Source organism: Carassius auratus, chromosome 15, assembly GCF_003368295.1.
Source record: "Carassius auratus strain Wakin chromosome 15, ASM336829v1, whole genome shotgun sequence".
In the NCBI taxonomy this organism is placed as follows: domain Eukaryota; kingdom Metazoa; phylum Chordata; class Actinopteri; order Cypriniformes; family Cyprinidae; genus Carassius; species Carassius auratus.
In genome coordinates, this window is record NC_039257.1 from 20,973,146 (window position 1) to 20,996,359 (window position 23,214).

General features: G+C 37.7%; 1 protein-coding gene across 2 annotated transcripts in view; it reads right to left on the reverse strand.

Moving 5' to 3' along the window:
* LOC113115358 (endothelin-converting enzyme 2-like) overlaps positions 1–23,214 on the reverse strand; it is a 58,852-nt gene that overhangs the window by 16,747 nt on the left and 18,891 nt on the right. The window contains exons 1-5 of one of the 2 annotated variants that reach the window (XM_026282881.1): positions 17,642–18,149; positions 13,115–13,201; positions 9,255–9,399; positions 6,437–6,652; positions 138–262 (exon numbers count right to left, since the gene is read on the reverse strand). In XM_026282881.1, coding sequence (XP_026138666.1) covers positions 138–262; positions 6,437–6,652; positions 9,255–9,399; positions 13,115–13,201 — 573 coding nt within the window. In that variant the 5' untranslated portion in view covers positions 17,642–18,149. Of the gene's footprint in view, positions 1–137; positions 263–6,436; positions 6,653–9,254; positions 9,400–13,114; positions 13,202–17,641; positions 18,150–23,214 lie in introns of those variants that run through there. The other variant, XM_026282880.1, reaches the window with a different exon arrangement.

Sequence of the window (23,214 nt, forward strand, 5' to 3'; positions counted from 1 at the left end):
GTTTAATTTATGTAATACATAACTGCAAATGAATAGGAATACACAGAAAAAATGTTTCAGATATTACTGAAATTTACTGACACTGAGTTGACCCTGTTTATCCTCCACACCAGAGGGGGCGGCACAGAAACACTCACCTTTGCAATCAAGTCGATGAGTGGTTGGGCTCCGAGCTCTTCTATTCTCTGTTCATTAAGACAGGAAAGGTAGTAGGACTGTGTCTTCCTCTCTGCTTCACTGCTTGAGTTAAAGGTGCCATTTTCTACAGCAACACATAGGACATTGCATTTGAGTTGCATCACAAAATGGTAACATTTGCTGAGTAAAAGTTTCAGAGAGGTCCTATTATGCCCTTCTTACAAAACGTAACATAAGTCTCAGGTGTCCCCAGACTGTGTCTGTAAAGTTTCAGCTAAAAATATACCACAGATCATTTATTATTCTATGCTGTAAATACACATTTCTTGGGTGAAAGTAAAAGAATGGTGTTTTAGTGTGTCTCTCTTTAAATGCAAATAAGCTGCTGCTTTCAGAATATTGTAGAGCATTGACAGCTCAACAACAAACAAACATCTGTTTGTTTTGAATTATCATCTCTATTGTATAAATGTAAATTGTGAGACAAACTCAGAATTTTGAATTTCTTTCTTGCAATTCCAAGTTTACATTTCATAGTTATTTTCCCTCCCCATAACATTATTTTTAATAAGTTTCATTCTCAGATTTACGATTCTGTTTATATCTTGCAATTCTGAATTTATATATAAAAAATGTCAGAATTGTGAATTTTTATTTTCTATCCCATAGTGGAAACAAGGTTGCAGACAACGCTCTTCGTTCACTGTATGCATTCACCAAAACTACTACTTTTGTGTTTTGTGTGAAACATTGCGGTGAGTAAAAGATGACAATTTTCATATTCTTTGGGAGCTTGGATGCTAATGCAAAATGGTCCCTCGCAATAATAAAAGACAGGACATGAAGGACGATAGAAAGGAGACAAAAACATCACATATTTAAGGGGGGCAGCTCGGAACACCATCGTTAGGGTAAACAAACATGACAGCAGCGAGAACAACCTGCACTGGGTCAACACATGGGATCATGAAACAGCCCCCTCAGGATCAGGATTCCTCTGATTGGCTCCCATCACAACGCATAGCATTATGGTATGTAAACAGAGGCAATGCAATGCAGGTAAATGGAGTCCCAACTGGAAGAACTGCAACAAAGGGTCCTGGTCTACATCTTTTTAATGTCACGACCATGACAGTTGCCTCACGTGACAAAGCGTGAGAAAATGCAGACGCCGTTGGCGAGCCAAACTAGCAGGGTGGTTTTCATCCTCAATAACCTCGGCCATCAGTCGCAGTCAAAACACTGTGTGACAGCTGGCAGCGGGATGACAGGCAGAGGGGAAAAACACTGTCAAACTAACTTCATTCACATGAGAAATGGCAAAATTAAGTGGAAGGGACCAGAACAGGTGAATGGCAGTGCTGGGTGCAAATTGGACTCAACAGAGAAACAACCAGTGAAGGCTACCCTGTAAATACATCATGCAGGTTGACTTTCTGAAGAGTGTAAAAACACTGTGAACAAAAAAAAAAAAAAACACTTCTATCTATTTTTATGTAAAACTTCAAAAATGTACCTATACATACAATTCACTGCCATTTACATTTGAAATATTCACTAGTGGCCCCAACAACTTAATTATGATAACAGAGGTAGATTATTGATTAATAAAGACTTATTTTTTGCACAGTTCCTTGCACAATACTATGTTATGATCTCTTCTTTTTCTTTCTTTTATCAAGCACATTCACACAACTGACCATTGATCAAAGTGCTGTAGAATATGCAAACACGTAATAAAATAGTCTCAAACATAAAACACAACACTAAAACCACAATAAAATAACAGTGAAATAAACTCCACAATTTCAATATACAGAGAAATGTCTATACTCCATTAAATGCTAATGCAAGCAACACTTAGTGTGAGACAGAAGTGTGTCTGAGAGAAATCGAAGCTATCGCTACAAAAGCTCAATCTTCACTTCGCCATTTAGTTCTAGGAATCATCAAAGCCAGATGGGCATATAATGATCTGAAAACACTTTTACCATAGTTCAGAATTTGTAGGTTTTAACATTAAAAGTTTGGAGCACATAATCAGCTGCATATGTATGGCTTTTCTGACATGGTAAACTTGCTCTGTAGCGCACCCGGTATAGCACTGGACTTGTGATGTGGAGCACTCGGGTAAGAGGTAAAAAATCTCAAAGACATAGAAGCAAGCTAAAATGGCACACTCACATTTGCTTTTGTTAGTTATGTATTGCAGAAAATGTGTGTGTGTGTGTTAGAGAGAGAGAGAGAGCGAAAGAGTGGTTTGCAGACCATTTCCAATTTTTAAAAAAATTTTTTTACATCTTAATATTTTGACAAAATTACTTCACTGCTTTTTCATCATAGAATACAAATTAAATTAACTTAAGAGTAATTGTTAATGTTGTGTTTATAGTGTACCAGAAAAGATAAACTTTATCTTTAAACATCTCAACCAAGATAAGAGGAACACACAAGGGTTTGAACTAAAAGATAATAGCACACAAATGATGAGTCGCAAATATGCACTCACCATCCCTCTCTTGAACACACAATTACGCCTGTCATTGTGACCTTTGATTGGTGCTCTTAGTTGTCATGGCAATACACCTCACACTTCTTCAGAGAAGGAATAATTCACTCTTCTCTTTGTGTTTTTCACACATCTGTGTTGTGTGAAAGAGATGGCGTAGTTAATCTACAATATGATCATTCAAGCAAACAAGTCGCAAATCCCTGAACCAGCTCTTAGATTCTCATTCCCCTCTGTTCTTGCTCATTTGTCTTTTCCGCATCGTTTTCTCCTCCTAACAGTGCAAATACATTAAGAAACAGGAGGCAAGAATATTCAAGTAATAAATTCTCAGGGGAACAGTGGCAGTCCAATTACCGGTCAGCAGGTCTGGTCTAGAGAGAGGACACACGGTGAGAGAGAAACGAGCTTTGGCACGACTCAATGCTCATCGAGCAGAATTCAGAGCTGATCTCATTCCGTTTCCAGAATCTGCTTCTGATTGTTTGTGTTTACTGGGCAAAAATTGACAGTCGGCCTTGTGCACTGGTACAAAGTGCTCATTTGTCTTTTTCGGAGGTGCTCTGTGTGAGGGCAAAGCACACTGTACTGCGTTGCAAATGCATACACTTACAAACACATAATCTGACTTTACGATTCTCCGCTTGTGTTTTTGTTTGAAGAATAGTGTACTCTCAATATGGTGTGTCATCAATTTATTTTAGTTACTGAACTATTCATATGTCTGCTGGGCTGTTTAAAAAACAGTAGACGTATTTCTCTCATTACACCATATCACATGCAGCCCATATTTTCAAATGCTGAATTCATTTGACCATTTTAAAGCTGTTTATATGACTTTTATGAGTCAGTAATTAGTGACCTAGTAACCCCCCATAGCAAACTAGTAACACCCTACCTGTCAACTTAAACACCTTAGCAAATCACCAAGTAATGATCTAGAAACCATCCATAAAACTGTGGCAACCACACAGAACATCCTGGCAACTGTTAGAAATCAGCTAACAACCCGAATACCCTAGCAACCTCTTAGCAATTACTTAGCAACATCCTACCAACCACCTAGAAGACTCTAGTAACCTCCAATCAGAACACCATAGCAAACATCTAGAAATGCCCTGAAAACCATTTACAACACCATAGCAGCACCGTGCCAAACACCTAGTTATGCTCTGGCAACCATAACAACAGCAAGTACCTAGCAATGCCTACCTACCAACCTAGCAATGCTAACCTAGCTACGTTTGGGAAGTCGTGGCCTAATGGTTAGAGAATTTGACTCCTAACCCTAGGGTTGTGGGCTCGAATCTCGGGCCGGCAATACCACGAACTCCCAACTGTTCCCCAGGTGCCGCAGCAGAAATGGCTGCCCACTGCTCCGGGTGCGTGCATGCGGGTTAGAAGCAGAACACTCACTTTGGATGGGTTAAATGCTGAACACGACTAACTACTTAGCAGAACCCTGCCAACCACTTACAAGACCTAAGTAACCAGCCAACCAGAACACCATAGCAACCAACTAGTAAACACTCTGGCAACCAACCATAACAGACTAGCAAACAACCAGCAAGCACCCAGAAAACCACTGAAACTACCTAGCAATGCTAACCTATCTGCATTCTAGGAACCAACTATATAGCACCCTATTAAGGGCCTGGCAACCAAACAGAACCTGGCAACACCCTAGCAATGCCCTGGCAACCACCTAAAACACTATAGTAAAAACCTAGCCTAGCAACCCTGATAGCACACGCACATCTCAGAGATGTCTATTTGACGTGTGCATTTACATCTGCAAGAAGTATTTTTTTAAGTGTTTGCTCATTTGCAATACATCTATAGGATGTTTCCTTTTAGATCTCAAATAGATGTCTGTAAGATGTTTACGATTTGGAATGTAGTAAAACTGACATCTGAAAGACGTCTGTCTGACGTTTGTAGACAGCAGATGCTTTCCAGTTCAAAAGATCTTTAACAGACATCTTGGAGACTTATGTGTGCTATCTGGGAACACTCTGGTAATCACCCAGAACTTCCTAGAAAAAAAAAACAGCAACCATCCCTGATAACTCCAAAAGAGACTCTTTAAATATAATAAATTACATTTGATCTTTTTTTCAATATAGATTCCCTGGATGGAGTGGGATGTCATGTCTTGTTGTCTATATTCACTGTGAAGCTTACAATCTAATGTGAGCATATACTTCATTTTTTTTCCTTTCTGTGTTTCTCTCTCTCTCTCTCTCTCTCTCTCTCTGTTCTCTGACACAGGTCATTAGGGAATGCTCTTTATTTACTGTTCACTGGAGCGCTGCGTTCCCCTCGTGCTGCACACAAACTCACCCAATCACACGCACACTCAAGAACCCCAATCCACAGAAGATGGATCATATATCTGAGAGTAATTTGAGATCAAAAATATGTTCATGTAAGGCGAGTGTTATTAAATGTGCAGAAGGGAGAGAAGAGTGTCATGTGATTGGATGAAGCTAGCTGTGGGGATGATGCAACACACAGAGTCAATGTGATGGAGTGTCATCAGGGCAAAACAGCCGCAGGGACCCCAGTGTGAAAGCGCATTCATCAGACAGAGAGAGAGAGTTTGATTAAAGCCAGCGCATTACAACAGCTTATTAAATAAAACAGGCAAAGTCAAATTGAGCAACAATTAGAGAGAGAAATGAAGTAATGCATTCAAACGTAAACGAGACTACATTAGCATTTCCTGTAAGGAAAACTAGAGCTTGCTAGAAAAAGAAAGAGGTCAATAAATATTGCCTCAGGATTTTTTTTGTTTTGTTTTGTTTTTTGCATTGCCTTGGAAACCAATTTGGAAACATTGTAGTATTCAATATAGAAACGCCATGGCAACCACGCGCCAACAAGCCACTTTGTGTGCTCTGATAATTAACCAAAATATCCTAGCAACCATTCAGCAACATCCTGGCAATCATTAATAACTATTGCCATAGCAACCACTGTGGCATCCGCCTAGAACAACCTAACAATTACTTGCAGTGATCTGGCATCCACTTAGAATATCCTAGAAAGCACTCAGCAACACCCAAGCAAGCAATCATAGGCTTTACATATGATAAGTTCCATGGGATTTTTCATGACCACAGAGAGTCAGGACCTCAGTTTAACATCTCATCTGAAGGACGGTGCTTGTTGACAGTATAGAGTCCCCATCACTACACTGGGGCGTTAGGACCCACACAGACTGGCCTCACTTACACCTCTTTCTACAGCAGCCTAGTTTTCCCAGGAGCTCTCCATCCAGGTGCTGACCCGCTCAACCCTGCTTAGCTTCAGTGGGAAACCAGTCTTAGGTTGCAGGGTGATATGGTTGTGGATAATATAATATAAACTTTTTCAAACATTTCTTTAAAAGTGAAACTGATAAAAACAAGACTTGCAAGTGCTCTACTGTAAACCCATGAGAGGTTGACTCATGAAACAGAGAACGAGTGCAGAAAGTCACAGTCCTTTATTGAACAAACAGACAGGGACGGATGCTCTCTGAGAAAACAAGTAATCAGGACACACAGAGCAGAATCGATGAAAGTTTCTGAGCAGAGCTACAAAAACATCCCGAGCACAGTGAGCTGAAGCGTAAGACTCTTTCTAACACATAAAGGCAGCAGTTTTCTATTGGAAAATCAAATAAATCATTTAGGAGTCTTTCTAAAAATACACTGTTGTGTGAACACTGAGTGAGATTTACTAAGCAAATCCCGTCCTACGAAAAGGACAAGCATGTGTGTGTGTGGGTTTTCCGGCACTTACCCAGCAGGTGTTTGAGCACAGCCTGGTTCTGGTCCCAGATGCTGTTAAATGTGCTCCAGCGGGACCGGCCATCTGGCAGGGGGTTTTTGCGGACCCATCCTCCACAGGCGTACTGGTAAAAATCCTGACATGGGTCGGCGGAGCGGTCCAGAGCTTCCACGATCTTACTGGCCACGGTTACACATGCCTCCGTTAGACAGATACTACGGGCGGGATCTGCGGTTAAAGACAACAGGACATGCTATTTGCAATGCATTAAACTTAAAAAAGCAGATTATGCTGATTTTATGCATTTCAGTCATCTGATTTGGACTAATTTTCATACTATAATCGCCACCAAGAAGTAGTTTTATGTAAAATCAGCAGGTCTGGTATGAGACCAAAAGTGTGAATCCTGTCCACTGGCCAGTTTTCTACACAGTGCAATGGAAAAGAGATAGTAATTATAATAATAATAAAAATAATTGTCACATTCAAGGCTTGCAAGTATTTGTCTTTCAGGACAGATACATTAACAGGTGTTCGTTCAAATGTTTAATTTTCACTCCAGGACATTTTCCTAGCTGCATGCCAGAAAAGTGTCAGTGGTGTCAGAAATGTTCACCTGCTTCTTCTGGGTTTTTTATGCATTTACTGGACTGGAGTGTGAAGCATTCGATGGAGCAATTGGCTCAACAGCTAGTTTAAACAGGAAATGCATTACATCTTCAGTTATCACCTGCTGCTGAGACAATCAAGTGGAGTTTTTGGAAAATGAACTAGTCCCATTTCAGAAGGTGGCATACTGTTCCAGATAATCTTGCAAAAACTCAATTTGATTGTCTCAGCAGCAGGTGTTAACTGGAGATGCATACGAAGGTGTAATGCATTTCCTGTTGAAACTAGCTGTTGAGCCAAACAAAGCTACAGGAAAATCAACTGGCACAGAAACATGTCCTCCACCCTCGGGAAACATGGAACCACAGTTATAGAAGTTATAAAATGTCAACTGAGCTCCTGAAAAACCCTGAACACTGCACAGAGGTCAAAATGACCATTACTACATTAATAAATAATGTCATTAAGCACAGAAAAGCATTTTGAATCTCATTCTCTTTTGTTTTAATCCTAACTGCTGAAGGTGCTTCCTTACTAAATTATTCATTTACTGCTGCTATGGACTGTGAGATAACCAATAGGGTACGTCGAAAACCATTTTTATAGTACCAAAAAAGATACTATTCAACATGAACTAAACCCTGTATTTACCTCAAGCTGATGTGGTTCCTCACGCTTTCTTAATGACCTATAACATCTGACCCTAATAACCACTTTCCCTGCAATAATATTTGAGACTGAAGTGTCCAACACACACACAGTTAACGACAAATTAGTTTATATTAAACCACTTTGGAAATCATCATGGCAAAGCATGCCAAATCATGGCAACTGACTCATTATACATGCCTTGATAGAAATAATAATAATAATAAAAAATTATTTGTAGCCTTAATTCGGATCTTTTCACATCTCCCTGAAAATTGTCAACAAAACGGACAACATATGCTATTCTGACTTTTGGCAGATAATTTATCAACTGGAAGAAAACAAGCTGTTTGCAGTCCATTATGATAGCGGATGTAGCGGTGGCCATATTGTGAAACAGGCCTATGGTGTCTGCTATTATTGTAGTTTTTTTTTTTAAGTACTCAGAAAATGGTCAAGGCACCACACTTTACTATTTTATTGACAAGTTTGAACATACTACTTGTTAAAGTGAGTCATAATGATGTATGTCCATTGTAATTAATTCACCCGACTGATCGTTCGCATGCACCCGCCCTCCTTAGTCACTGTTTCTATCCCTAGCAAACATTGCCACTCTCACACTGCAAATCATATTCTCAAACAGTGAAAAATACATAGCAGAGCAAAAAGAAAACTGGCAATGTGCTGACAGACAATACAGAGCAGGTAACTTCTGATATGAAGCAAGGTCTCAGGACTCAGGAATCCAAACAATAAAGACCATTTTGTGGCTCTTCAATGTGTTGTGACAGATTACTGTATTGCAGGGGTGGGGAACGTTGATCTTGGAGGGTCTGTGTCCCTGCAGAGTTTAGCTCCAACCCTGAAAAAAAAAAAACCTACCTGTATCGTGAAGAGCTTGATTAGCTTGTTCAGGTGTGTTTGATTTGATCAACGTTCCCCACCCCTGCTGTATTGCCTCAGTTGATACACATGAACTGCTCCTCTTTTCATATTTGCATAAAGTACAAAATTAACATGATAAACATCAGAAAGTATTTTATGTCAACCGTTAAAAAAACCACTAATTTCCACCGAAGGCAATCTACTCTCCTGTCTGATTTGTGGTTAAAGGCTAGAAGGGATACAGCTGATTGGTCAGACTGCCTGTCAATCAAGCTCTTTGCAAACAGTCAATTAGATATTTGTTAGATGATCTTTCTGTGGTCCAAGAAGAAATTATATTATATAATATAATATATAATATATATATATATATAATACTGATTAAGTAGAAATGCGTTTAAGACATCAGTTTAGTATATTTATTTAGCATAGAATTTCTCAGGTGATGTGCTTACCTTGTAGATACTTTGAGAAAAAGGAATATACAGTATATGTAATATATATATATATATATATATATATATATATATATATATATATATATATATTACATATACTGTATATTCCTTTTTTCTAAGTCATCAAAGCATTTCTGCTTAATCAGTATTACACAGCATCTTATTTATCAGTAAGTTATTATGTGTTACATAATACATTTTACTCCATCTGTGTGTTTGTTTATTACCTGTGTTATAGCGGACTCCCAGTGTAATCGCACAGCCGAACAGAGCTAGAAGTGAAGCGAGAAGCAGACCGGCCAACACTACTTCCAGTTGAGTTCTCCTGCCCAGTGGACCGAACAACTGAATACCACCCTTACGGAAACCCACCTGAAAGAGAGTCATTATAACACAACAGTATATTTTTGGGAGAATAAATGGCTGACAAATTGTTGCACTCCAGTTTAAACACTTCAAATGTTCACATGGTGCACATTTGAGTCTGGCCAGTGACTAATAGTGATCTCATTCTTCCTTTTCTTTCTCTAAAAAAATAAATAAATAAAAATAAAACATGTTTAAAATGTTAAAATTTTTTGAAAAAGAGCAACGACTTCTTGAGTAGAAACACTGGGAACATCACGTAAGGCTTCTGTGTCAAAATATACTGCACGTCTCTTAACATTATTCAACCACCAAAGAACAAAGAACAAGTCGCCTGGGGGATATCGTATCAAATTCACGTGTATTATCATTGCTTGCATGGCAAACCAACAGAAGAGGTGTCACATTTCCTGTTTCACATAAAAGTGAACAACAAATGAAAGGGGCCACATGAATCGATATGAATTAATATCAAATGTCATTCATAATTCAGTGTAGGAAATTCCATGGAAATCTGACCTGCTGTTTTCTTATGCTAAAAGGTATAAGAATATGTCAACATTAGAAATAATACAGGACGAAAAGCTGCTGAATATTTCTCATGCTGTTTCTCTAAACTCATGCTGATAACTGTGCTTTCTTTTCAATTACCATACAGTACCAAAGTAATACTTTTAAAATGTGGTGGTACAGGTTTTCTGGATAATTGTTCATTTAAAACTGCAGTCATTAAACACTGAACCATTTATGTCAAGCTTTTCTACTGTAAATTTATGACTTTTATATTAATGATCTCCATTATAATTGGCTAATCCTCACATATCAAAATACAGTTGCTCACTGGGGTCAAGATGATGAATGCTGAATAGGCTGTCATATAAATGTGAGTGGTAATGCATTAATGCTTTAATGGTTATGAGATAATATCTGTGACAAATCCTGCTAGGCTGGCTTTAACAGCTTAATTTAGTTTGGATTAATCTGGTTTGTTTTATGGGGCTCTCACACTGGTAGCTTAGTGCAGAACAGGGCACGGTTTGCATGAAATATCGCTAATGTGAACGCTGTCATGGGACCCTGGTGCGCACTGGGGTACCGAACCCGAGACTACCTGGAGAAGGTGGACTGAGTTCGGTTGCTCCTGAGCTGGGGCGTGGTTCGCGTGAATGTGCAAGCAACACAGACTCGGGTGTGCACATGTTCAGGAAGTAAAGTATCTCGCGCATGCATAACACTGTCGATATCATTGTTTCCTCAACACACGAGAGAGTCGAGGTTGATGCCACACACTCCTAAAAGTCCAAATTAACTTAATTAAACTTAAACAATTAAAATTAATTATTATACTGTGCATAATAGCACCAAAATAACAAAAAAAATACAACTATGCTCAGTCGCGTTATGTTCTCCATGCGTTTTCCGTGTGCGTTCGCGATGACGTAAGGTGACTGCAAATGCACCTGGATTCGATACAACTATTGAATGTGAAAGCAGACCAACGCTGCGGGAGCCACCGGGAACAATCGCGCTCGGGCTCGGACCGCGGCAAACAAGCCCAGTGTAAAAGCCCTCTTACTGTAGAGAAAGAGAGGAAAATAAAATAAAATAAAAATCACAACCACTAGAGGATTGGTGCTTGGTACCTTCCTGTTCTCCAAATAACCTACACTCTTAAAAATAAAGATTCTTTATTAGCATTGGTTTCATAAATAACCTTCAAAGGTGGAAAGTCCAGAGGCCAAAGAGTAAAAGGCCTGCCATATTTTAATTCCACCCAAGAAATAAGCAGCTGATTTCACCAGAGGAGCGACCAAGTCAAATCCCTAGTCCTCAAAGAGTTTAAGTTAATGAGATTATTAAGTGAATAATTAAATTATGAATGTGTGTTAGTGATGAACACCTGCTGCTATTGAGAATTACAGAGGATTAGATGTTGATGTTTTATTGGTTAAAAGGATGCCACCATCATGGAGATCAGTGTTTGCTTTAGTTGGGCTCTTGACCCCAGTGCTAGATCTCTCTCTGCAACACTGCATGTAGTGTCGTGAAGCAGAGAGACCAGTGCTGTGTATTTTTTATATAGTTATCAGGAGCTGGTTTGATTATGTCCAAATTAAATTTAGCTTAATTTATATATTTAGGTTTTGCTAAATCATTCCAGTTAGAACTACAGCAAACAAAGCGTTTCTCTAACAGCTATAATAAATAATTCTGAAATCTATGTAACACATATATGAACTCAACTTCTTCTTTTCCATCATATGAATCCCAATAATGTTGACAACAAAATGTTTCATGCTGCAGTGCATGAAACTCCCATCATGCAGTGCAGTATGAATAATTATTGTCACCACTGTTAAGAATCATATGGTAATTGTTCATGTCTAAAAGCCTAATCCTTAATAGGATTTATTTTTTCTTTCAAAACTCTAGCATTACAGTTTCATTTGCTTAACAGGTGTGGTATTTCTTTAGTAGTCAAAAGCAGTTAATAAACTAAAGATAAACACACTGAAACAGAAACTTCAACCGAGAATGTTCTTTCATTAAAAGCATAATTTAACCTGTTATTTCAAGATTTAAGTCAGCATTGCACAAACTGTTTGAAAACAAGTTTCATTGAATTCTTAAAAGGCCCAAGAGCCCAACTAAAGCAAACACTGGCCACAATTATGGTGTCAATGTTTTTTTTTTTTTTTTTTTTTTTTTTGGTTTCATCCAAGGCTGTTGTAGTTCTTCTGTTTCTCTTTGTAATGTTGTGATGTTTATTGTTAACATAAGGTGTTCATTAATAATGCTCAATCATAATTTAATTAGTCACTTAATTATCTCATTAACTTTTGGAGGACTTGGGATTTGACTTGAGACTTGCTTGTGACTTCAAAGGAAAGTCTTGTTTCCTCTGGTGAAATCAGCTGCTGAGTTCTTTTTGGCAGTCCTTTTTTCTAATTTTCCCCTGGACATTTCACATCTGATAACCTTTAACATCCACAGAAGCTGTTCAAAATCATGTTTTCCATGATACATCCAATGTAAAGAACATAAGCATTCTACAGCTTTGAAAGAGACACAATGCTTACTGCAAACAAAAAAAATGCTCATTCTGCTGGACCACAGTGACAAAGCATGTCCTCTACCCTCTCGACACTGGACAAGGGTAGATTCTGCATGCTGACTTTGAGGGAAGCAGTATCTACTGTAAGTAATATCAGCTAATCACCGGTGTGCATCAAGGCTTGGTGCTTGGCCCTTTCCTTTTCTCCAAATATTTACTAACACATATTTATCATGAGATTCTTTTTTGGTATCAATGGTTCCATGAAGAACCTTACATGCAAGCGTTCCAATGTATAGAAAATGTTGACAGACTAAAAGGTTATTTGGGGAACCAAAATGTTTTTTCTATAAAATCACTGCAAACCCCCCTTTATGGAACCTGTTGAACACAGCGTAACTGTCAGCTAGATTTTTTACAGTAAGAGCATCCAACCAGACAGGGAACAGCTGAAATTCACAGAGCAAAATTCACTATCACAGCTACCCAGCAATTGTTGTTTCACCCTGTACTTTTCGAAGGAATTGTGCGACAGCAATACTTCTCACTGTCACTGAACTAACAGCTTAAATTATTGGTTTCCTTATTTGTATTCAGTATTGTATAACATGTCTGAATGTAAAAATAAAATGTACACATCCACACTGAGCCCTAAGCCACACCCACCTCCACACTGTCAGGAGACATGGCTCCATCTGCAGGGACGTCTGTCCCGTCCTCCTCCTCAAACGTTGCACGCTTGTAGTTAGACATCTGAAAGAGACAGAGAGTAATATGTATACATATGTTAAAATATTACTTTTGTTAGCCCTAAAAGCCAGTGTTTACTCCAGAAAAATAAATAAATAAAAACATGAGAAGTGATGTAAACAGCAGCAGACAGGGATAAATTGTCAATTTTGCTGTTTTAAGTGACCTTCCAAAACAATCAGGCACTGGCAGAACATCTACTAAAGAAGTATCTGTGATTTATATGTCGCTTGTAGAAAAAAATATTTAACTTTAAAGTAGCTGCCAGTTTAGAAAAATGCACCATGAAATCAAAATAGACCCTATTTACTTTCTTTATATTAAGTTCCCACAGAATCTACAGGAAACAATTTTGAAGGCCTTGAGGCAAGAGACAAAGTTAAAAGTCTGAAGACGAGAAATACTGCAAGAGAGTGTGAAATGGAGATGAATGTTGCGTGGGGGGATTCCTTGTTTCCTCACCCCCATCTTGGACGTCAGAGAGGAATTTATACAAACACATTTACACACACACAATGTTCACAACTGAAGAGGTGGCTAATCTAAACCGGAGGAATTTGCCAGTAGCATGTTTAGGCACCACACAACCCATGCAATAACATGGCCCCCCCGCGGAACACGATTTCTTCAGATGGGAGTAGAGAACCGGCATTTTTTTGGACTGGTACTTCTAGACACACAATACTGTTATCGATACTTGTGTTGTTTTATTTCCGTTCTTCTGTGTTAATGGCGAATTAGAAGCTGTTCTCATAAACCGATCTCAAGCTGATGTCACACCTGCTGTGAGTGGTTTGCAATGACATGCAGCGGCACCATCTCAATCTCAGTCCGGCGTGGGGAAAATAATTATAATGCTGAAGTTGAGGTAGAATTCATATTCTTTCATTAAATAACTGACAAAATAGTTTTAAAAAGCTTTCTGTGAGGTGCAATTTTACAAACACCACAAGTTGTCCACGTGATCTATGTCTTTCCATCACAAAATGTGAAAATGACTTCATAGCACCACATCGTGTCTGCACTATAAGCGAGCTGCTTATCTTATCTTATATTATATCTTATCTTATTTTATAATTTGCATTTCTTTAAGTTTTTAAACATTCAGCACTCCAGAGAGAGCACACTCAACATTGCCCCATGGTAAAAATAAAAATAACATCAAACATGTAATTGCATATTTTTGATTAAAACAAAAGTCTAGAAATCCCCCCTACCACTCCCACAAGAGTCACCTAAGAGGGGAATTCACCCCATTTTAAAAAAAGAAACTCAGGCTCTGAATGAATGTCTGTAAAAATCCTGAATGGAGCATCAATAAATAAATAATTCTAGATGTTAAAAGGAAGCCCTTTTTATCATGTTGTTAAAAACAGAGATAAAAAAGTCCCTCTAAAAGAGAAACACTCTCTGTTAGGAGTGATCACGCCCGCTCCCTGAGAAAGTCAATTTTCTCTTTATGAAGAGCCTTTTTATTTAAAAAATGTGCTTTATGTATCTTTTTCTGTTTGCTTGGAGGCAATTTGTAAACTGCAGTTATAAAATAATTTACAGCAAATGATAGAGAGTAGTATGGATGTGTGTATCAATCAGCTGTATCCTATTGATATTGATAAAATGTAAACAATACCCAGAATCGACCACAAAATCCATCGAGAGGGGCTCCTCTGGGACCACATGGTGTGGGCCCCCAAAACACTAAACACGCCCCTGCACTTTGCTGTGTAAGTCCCACTGTTATAAGCCTTACCCTACAGAGTACAGGAATTATAGTTAAATCTAACCATATCTACGCCCTTACAGAAGGTCATTGCTGAAAGGGCTGGCTGTTCACAGAGTGCTGTATCAAAATATACTCATAGAAAGTTGTCTGGAAGGAAAAAATGTTGTAGGAAAGTTGCACAAGCAACAGGAATGACCACAGCCTTGAGAAGATTGTAAGGAAAAGCCAATTCAAGAACTTGGGAGAGCTTCACAAGGAGGGGACTGAAGCCGGAGTCAGCGCATCAAGAGTCACCACACTCAGACGTCTTCAGGAAAAGAGCTACAGCTATCACATTCATAGAACCAAGCCACTCCTGAACATGCATTTCACCTGGGATAAGGAGAAAAAGAACCGAATCCAAAACCCAGTGTGAGTTTCCGAAGTCAGAGATGATTTGGGGTGTTGTGACATCTGCTGGTTTTGGTCCATTGTGTTTTATCAAGTCCAAAATCAATGCAGTCAGCTACCAGGATATTTTGGAGCACTTTATGCTTCCATCTGCTGACAAGCTGTATGGAGATGCTGATTTCATTTTCCAGCAGGACTTTAGTACCTGCCTACAGTGCCAAAACCACTTCTTTTGCTGACCATGATATTACTGTGCTTGATTGGTCAGCCAACTTACCTGACATGAACCTCACAGAGAATCTGAGGTATTGTGAAGAGGAAGATAAGTAACTTCTGACAAACAATACAAAGGAGCCGAAGGCCGCTATCAAAAAAAACTGGGCTTCAATAACGCCTCAGCAGTGCAAAAGGACCCCCAACCAATTATTGAGTGCATAATTAACCCTCTGGAGTCGATTCACGTGTATACGCGTTATGAGGCATTTTCTCCTGATAACCCCGAAAATAACTTAAATTACACTTTCAGTTTTGATCGTAAAGATAAGAGCAATACATCAATCGAATCTGTAAAGGGTCTACTTTACATAATAACAACAAAACTTTGTGCATTTATAAAATAAAGATAACAAACAAGGTGTGCTGTCTGCAGCCTTTGTCTGCGCTGATCTTCATTTACAAACACGTCATTAAAATGAACTGTAACTCCGTGAATACTCAAAGAAGAGACATGTGAGAGATGTCTATAGAAAGCTTTACATGTCTTATTTTAAACTAAACTAGTGCTACCAAAAACAAATATTATGTTAAAGTAATCCATATGAAAACATCCCTGGAGGTTTTGTTAATTTACATAATTTCTGAAAGCAAATTTGTCCAGAAAGTTTAGCTAAGTAAACACGCAACAGACATAAAACACAGAGATCTACCCAGAGGGGAACTCTTTTCAAATCTTTGTAGACTTATCTGAGTTCTTAATTGTTTCATTCAAGTGTCAGCTTTAAAAGAAACAATGTGAGACTATTGTGTTTTTCTCAGGAAGACAATGTTTCCATTTCCTTTTTGTTTATCGCTTTATGTTTTATTGATGATACTCAAGAGATCCGTATTGTAACTTTTTGTTCCTGTGAGCATGTACCCTTTTAAGTGACCGATAACAATTCAGATATCTAAAGGGCAAGATGACAAACTCACTGCAAAACTCACACACACAAAGCATGCATGAAATGAACATTTTATGCAATATTAACTCAAAATTCTATATAAAAATGTAAGGATGTCAGAATTAGCAGAATTAGATCTAATCTAAAAAAAAACATTTCTTACTAATGAAAACAATTTTTGTTGGGTTTTAAAACACACACTTTAAATACTTTCATTTAAGCCCTCGACACTAAAAGACACATGACAATTGAAGGTCACACACACACACACACACACACACACATTGTTTAGAGCAAGACACAGAAAAGCACTGGGAGCGCTCTGCAACATGGCTTAAAGTTCAAGCGGAACGCAACACTCAATCATCTCGGCTGTTAGTGTCTCAGCTGAATAAATGTTGTATCTTCACAGCCAGATTTTCAGTAAACTATTCCTCAATGGGCTTTTACAGGAGACTGTGAATGAGATTACAAAGACAAAAACTCTGACTCATGATGTCAAACAAATGCACATGCTAAGCCCACACAAACATGCAGTTTAACAACTGCTAATCACTGTCTTGACATTTTCCCATAGTTGATTGTTTCCTCATAAGCAGTCAGTTAACACTTTAGTTATTAGTCATAGCTTCACATGCTTCTTTGCAATGCAATGGCCGTGGTTGAGAAAGGGGTGTAGATTTAGGAGGTCAGAGCCACAATAACTCCCTCCAGAGGTCTGGACAAGATTCAGCAGAATCCTGGGTGGCAGGTCACGGAGGTTTCTCAGAGGAAGGAAAACAATGAAGGATGACTTGGTGTGAAATATTGAAGTTATTGAAGTTCCTCTTTCATGTCTAACTGACACATTCATGCCATGCTATCATGTGAAATTCAGTATTTTAGTCTCAAAGTCTATCTTGGGAATAGCATACCATACTCATACTACACCAACTATACCAAAAACTTTTAAATCACCACCCCTCCCAATCTGATTCATTTATTCATTTTTTTTCTTTTAATTTTTTCCATCCTTCTGGATTCCTTATTATTATTTAGACACAGCTATTGTCTTAAATAATACCAGATATAGAGTGATTTTAGAAACTTTAGTCTGGCTCAACAAGCAAACACATTGACCCGCGGTCACAGCAGACCAGATAAAGCCATTGACGGAGGACCGAGACTCACCGTTCATCAGCGCAGTAAGACACCAGCAATCCAAAAGCAGAAGTGAAATGCTGCCACTGCCGTGGAACGACTGGAATAAACCACTGACTGGAGAACGGGGGGAGGACAGCCAATGTTTTGCTAACATGACCCAGAAAGGGCAGGTCGCTCGCTACTGTGGGAGAGGGAGAGTTGGGAGTGAGGAACAGATAAAGCCCACTTCTGAAAAGGAGACTCCTACCTCAGTTACGTGGGTAAGAGAAACACATGCATACGGGGAAGTTACTGAAGTTACAGTAAACAGTCATTGTGGCTTGAACTAGTGGTGTATGACTGGGGATATGGGATAATGTGGGATGCTAACCATGTGAAACCAGGAACAGATCATGGCAAACACTCTTCTGCATTTATTTTAGCTTTATTAGCACTTCTAAAAAGTTTTAAAAACATGAAGAAAATAAAAGTGCTCAACACATCCCTTTTGATTCCGAATCAAAATGACTTTAATGCACATCATATCGGAATAACAACTTTACAGAAATTTTGAAGATGGCATAATGCACATTCCTTAACAGAATTTATGCTTTGACAATGAAATGCTAAAATCTTTGTTCCATCTCGCCCTCGATGGACCTCCAGGCTGCCTCTCTACATTTTGTTCATTTATCATCTTTCATCTTCTATAAACGTCCTCATTCCAGCCTCTGGAGAAACAGCCTGTATGACTCAATAATCTGCTTCTGTTTAGCAAATATTTCTGAAATACTTGTATTAAATATTTAGTTTCAAGTATTCATAGTCCACCATAGAATGACCTCCCATTGGTTATAAAACTACTGAATTCACAAGCTTACCAGAAAACATACTAACACCTTGAAAACATGTAAGTGTATATCTTAATCATCATCATTATTATTATTATTTTATATATTATTTTACAAGGTTAAAAGGTATTTTCATCATAAATAATTATTTCTTTATAAAGATATATCATAAAAGTTTTTAGGGAAGTTGTAGCACATGACATTTTACGACCATCTAATAAAAATATCAAATTGTCAGATATTTTAACAGACATACTTTATTGACCTGGATGATATCATAATTACATAATAACACGTTTCTGCATTACATGATTTTTTTTGGTCACACCACATGAATTGATTTGGTGGATAAGGGTTTCTGATACATGTTTTTGGCTTCCTCTCCTAAAATTTTCTGTTCATTTATTATATTTCAATATTAATTAGTTTTATTTATATACTATTACAGTATTCATTCATATTTATATTTTCATTTTTTTAATCTAATATTTATATTGAATTTATTTCAATCTATTACAATTAAATAAAACTATTTGTGATAGTTTATTTCCTTATTTTCATTCTTATTAATAAATATTTTTAGTATTTTAGCATTTTTTGGAACATTGCATCAAGTAAATGGTGTACTGGAGTCAGCGTTTACATGAAGCATGCTGCATTCATTTTGGATTAAATTATCAGATACAGGAAAAACTAGACGGGTGAAAAACATCCCAAATCCTGTCTTGAGTTTGCATGCCCGTCATCGTCCCATGTGTGTATGTGTGTAACACACACCGTCACACACGTTCTCACTGCCCATCCTATCACCACGGCAACAAGCCCCCATCAAATGAACTATCACTAATTAAATCAATATGTTCTGTATCCTTTCAGCGGCCAATCAGAAGCGCTCAGCAGGAACAGCTGTGAGGTGGTGTGGGGTCACGACTCACGAGCATCCTTTAGTGCACCACGACACAATGACGCACAAACAATAAACAGCAATATAGAGGTAATAATAGAGAGAGCGAGAGAGAGAGAGAGATGGAGGTTATGAAACCAGCTATAATTGTTATTTATGAAGGGCTTTTTAAAGCCTTGACGCAATGGAGAAAAACGGAAGGCTTCTCTACATCAGCCATGATACTTTTAAAGGTGAATATGATTTATTATCTAAACATACTCCAAACAGGGTGCAAAGAGTACGATTCCAGTGTTAGGAAAGAGGCTGTTTATTTTCAAGGTCTTTGAATATTTCAATACAACATAGAAGCTGCACATAAAATATCTCCATATATGCTCAGATATCACTAAAACAGCTATCATGAAAAACAGTGAAAAATACAGTGATCATTTGGGAAATATAAAGGTGAGCCAATGCTTATGTACAGACTACAAGTGCAATAATTATTTAGAAATTATATAAAATAATTAAAAAAAAGCTTTTAAAATAATTGATGTTGATTTTGAAATAATGAAATATTACGCAAACATATAACAGGCCTATTAAAATAACAATACAATAATAATAGTCAAGTCAAAAATTTGGTATAGTTTTGTTTAAAATACACATGGTTTCAAACAGAAAACCATGATGTTAATGTTATTAATAGCTTCATATCTGCTTCATAGTATCACTTAGCAGATGGTCAGTATTATAGTTTAAAATATGCAACGATACAAGCAATCAAGCACTTTTGTAACTATATAATATAGTATCACCTTATGGGAGGATACTTTATGTATGTGGATATAATACAATATAGTTTATATAGAGAGCTATGCGATGACACAGTTTGCATCTTGCAATATATATATATATATATATATTTTTGTATTTTAGCATTTTTTGTAACATTGCATCATGTAAATGGTGTACTGGAGTCAGCGTTTACATGATATATATATATATATATATACAATCAAGCACACAAAAATTTGCTATATAGTATATTTCACTTCACATGAGTATACTGTAAGTATGCAGATAAAGTAGCATATACTATATTTGACAACTGTTCATATATTACTCAGAAATAATATACTTTTCATTGGTGTATCAATCATACATTTGTGATATTGTGTTTTCAGAGACAAGGATCCGATCATTTTTCAGATCATCTAGAATATATATATATATATATATATATATATATTTTACATCCATGTTTCTTTCCATGTATTACTTAAAGAGCACTTTAATAACTTACATAACTTAATAACTCACAGTACAAACTACTAGCCTAACTAAGAAAGTCATAAAAAAAAAAAATACACAAATTACAAGCAGATAAATACAATATAAACAAAGTTACAAATAGAATAAGGTTTACCAGTGTTATTCGGGTACAGAAATGTAAAAAGTGTAAAATAACACTGCATAGTGTTCACTGTATAAATCAAAAATAGAATAATCTTTGTTAAAGCTGTGTTTTGTTGTTTGATTAACATTAATGACAGACAGCAGCAGGTATTTAAAGGCTAAAGACCAAATGCACGGGATCTAATATACTGATACACATCTGATATCTTTCCCAGCTATTTTCGTTCCCAAATTCACTGTGTTTATGAGGATGATTGCTGAGATGGGTATTTTAATAAAATTGTATGTGTCTGCTCGAGCTGTAGGGGATTTTGGTGTGCGTGTGTTGTCTGAAACGCACTTCTGTGTTTCCGCACTTCTGGTGTGTGCGACTGTGCAAAGAAAAGAGTGCGCGAGAATCGAGTTCTCTTTCGCCTCTTCTTGTGTTGTAATGGTTTTAAACTGACAAGACAAAACACATTAGAAATACATTCAGAATTACATTCAGAAATACAGTGTCCCAAAAAGGTGGATGTAATTCTAAAAGCAAATAGCCATGTGTGTGTTTCAGTTAACGGCCAACGAGAAACATACGTCGAGACGGAGAAAAAGAGCAGCCTTGCGAGGGGAAGGGAGAGGTTTTCCCAAGTTCCAGGAGTGGTGTGGCACTTTCTCTGCGTGGAATGTGATTGTTTGAAGTGGTTTCCTGAGAAGTGTTTTTGAAAGGAAACAGCTCGCTGGGGGAAGGCTGGCATAGCCCAACCTCTGCCCATGAGAGCTAGAAATACCCTCTCACTCCTGCCCCGAGAAACCCACCCAAGCCAAAGCCACCTTGAAAAGAGAGAGAGAGAGAAAGAGAGAGCTACACACACAGAAACTAGCGCTGCCACACACATCCCTGCCGGCCCTCAGAGACCATCCGAGGGAAAGCTGAGGTAACAAAGCCTGCTTGAGGTACACAGCCAGCATGAGCATGAGCAATATCCACATGAGAGGAATACTGAAGAGAGAGGGTGGGAAACACCGCGAATCATCGGCCTGCAGTGCCCCAAATGAAGGTGCTCAGACAGTCTGTCGCCGGCAGACATGGGTGAGGTCCAAGAACAAATAATCACACACACGGACATAATTAACTGCACAGACTACATTGTCTGACTTGATAAAATATTACTACAAGTATTCTTCATGCAACAATAGTGCTGTTTCGTTTTTTTTTTTTTTTTTTTTTTTTTCAATGTGATTCGCTGTCCTTGTTTGCAGAGCTGCACAATTTGGTGTTTTTATGTACCAATATTGCTCCAAAATAAGAATACTACTACTACTAATAATAATTATTATTATTACTACTAAGTTAAAATAGAAAACTTGAAAATATATGTACAAAACAAGTATTTAAGAGAAATAACACTACTAATAATAACTATATTTACATTGTAAACCCCAACCCCCCACCCCCACCCCTCTAAGATCCCACATCCCCAGGTCCTTCCACTCCCCCATCCCACTAACAAACTCTGACCCGCCCCAGTCACTTTGTGCAGCATTGGTCTGCTCGCTACCTCATTCAGCATAGAACTGAGATCATTCTACTACCTCTTCAGTCAGTTTAAATAAAGAACTGCTCTCTGAGCCTTTTCTCACTTTTATCAGATTGAATAAGTTTTTTGCACTACAATCATTTTAAACTATATCACAATTACAGTTAAACACATAAATATATGATACATAGTGGAATTTAAGTCATGTCTGCCACATACGCAAAATGTAGACAAGTATGAGACAAAAAAAAAAGTAATAACATGGAGATTAAGATAATAAGACTGTACAAAATAAAATAAAGAGCCTGAGAGTACAGGAAATTACACAATAATCAAAAACATTACAAAAGAAGAAAACTTATGATCCTTCTTTTATCTATTACATATTACATGCCTACTTTTTTGTTCTAATTTTAACTGTAAACCATATACAGTAAACAGCCTTAAAATGAGATTTAAATTTACTGGAAAAATGTTGCATTAGAATTTAATCTGTTTACAGAGAGGCTTTTTTGCTTACTTGTTTTTATATAGTTATATAAAAAAAATCTGTACATTTTAGCATGGATCTAAGTTTAGTGAGTTTTATGCTTAAAACATGCAATAACTACTTGCCAGTTGGCTCAGTTCAACAAAAAAAAAAAAAAAAAAAAGATTGTCCCATTGACTGCACTCTTGTATTTTAGAGGAAGTGAGAGCATTTTCCAGTTTGATCAAGGCTTTGAGGAGTGGCCACACACACACACACACACACACACACACACACACACACACACACACACACACACACACACACACACACACACACACACACACAATCTGTAAAATCTTAACAGCAAATGTCAGGACCTAAGTGACCTTGCCTGATCATTTGAGGAAGTGGAATTCCTCGCAGGGTGTGGATTACACAAACAAAACACACTTACGCACGGAAAAGCATTGCCTCGC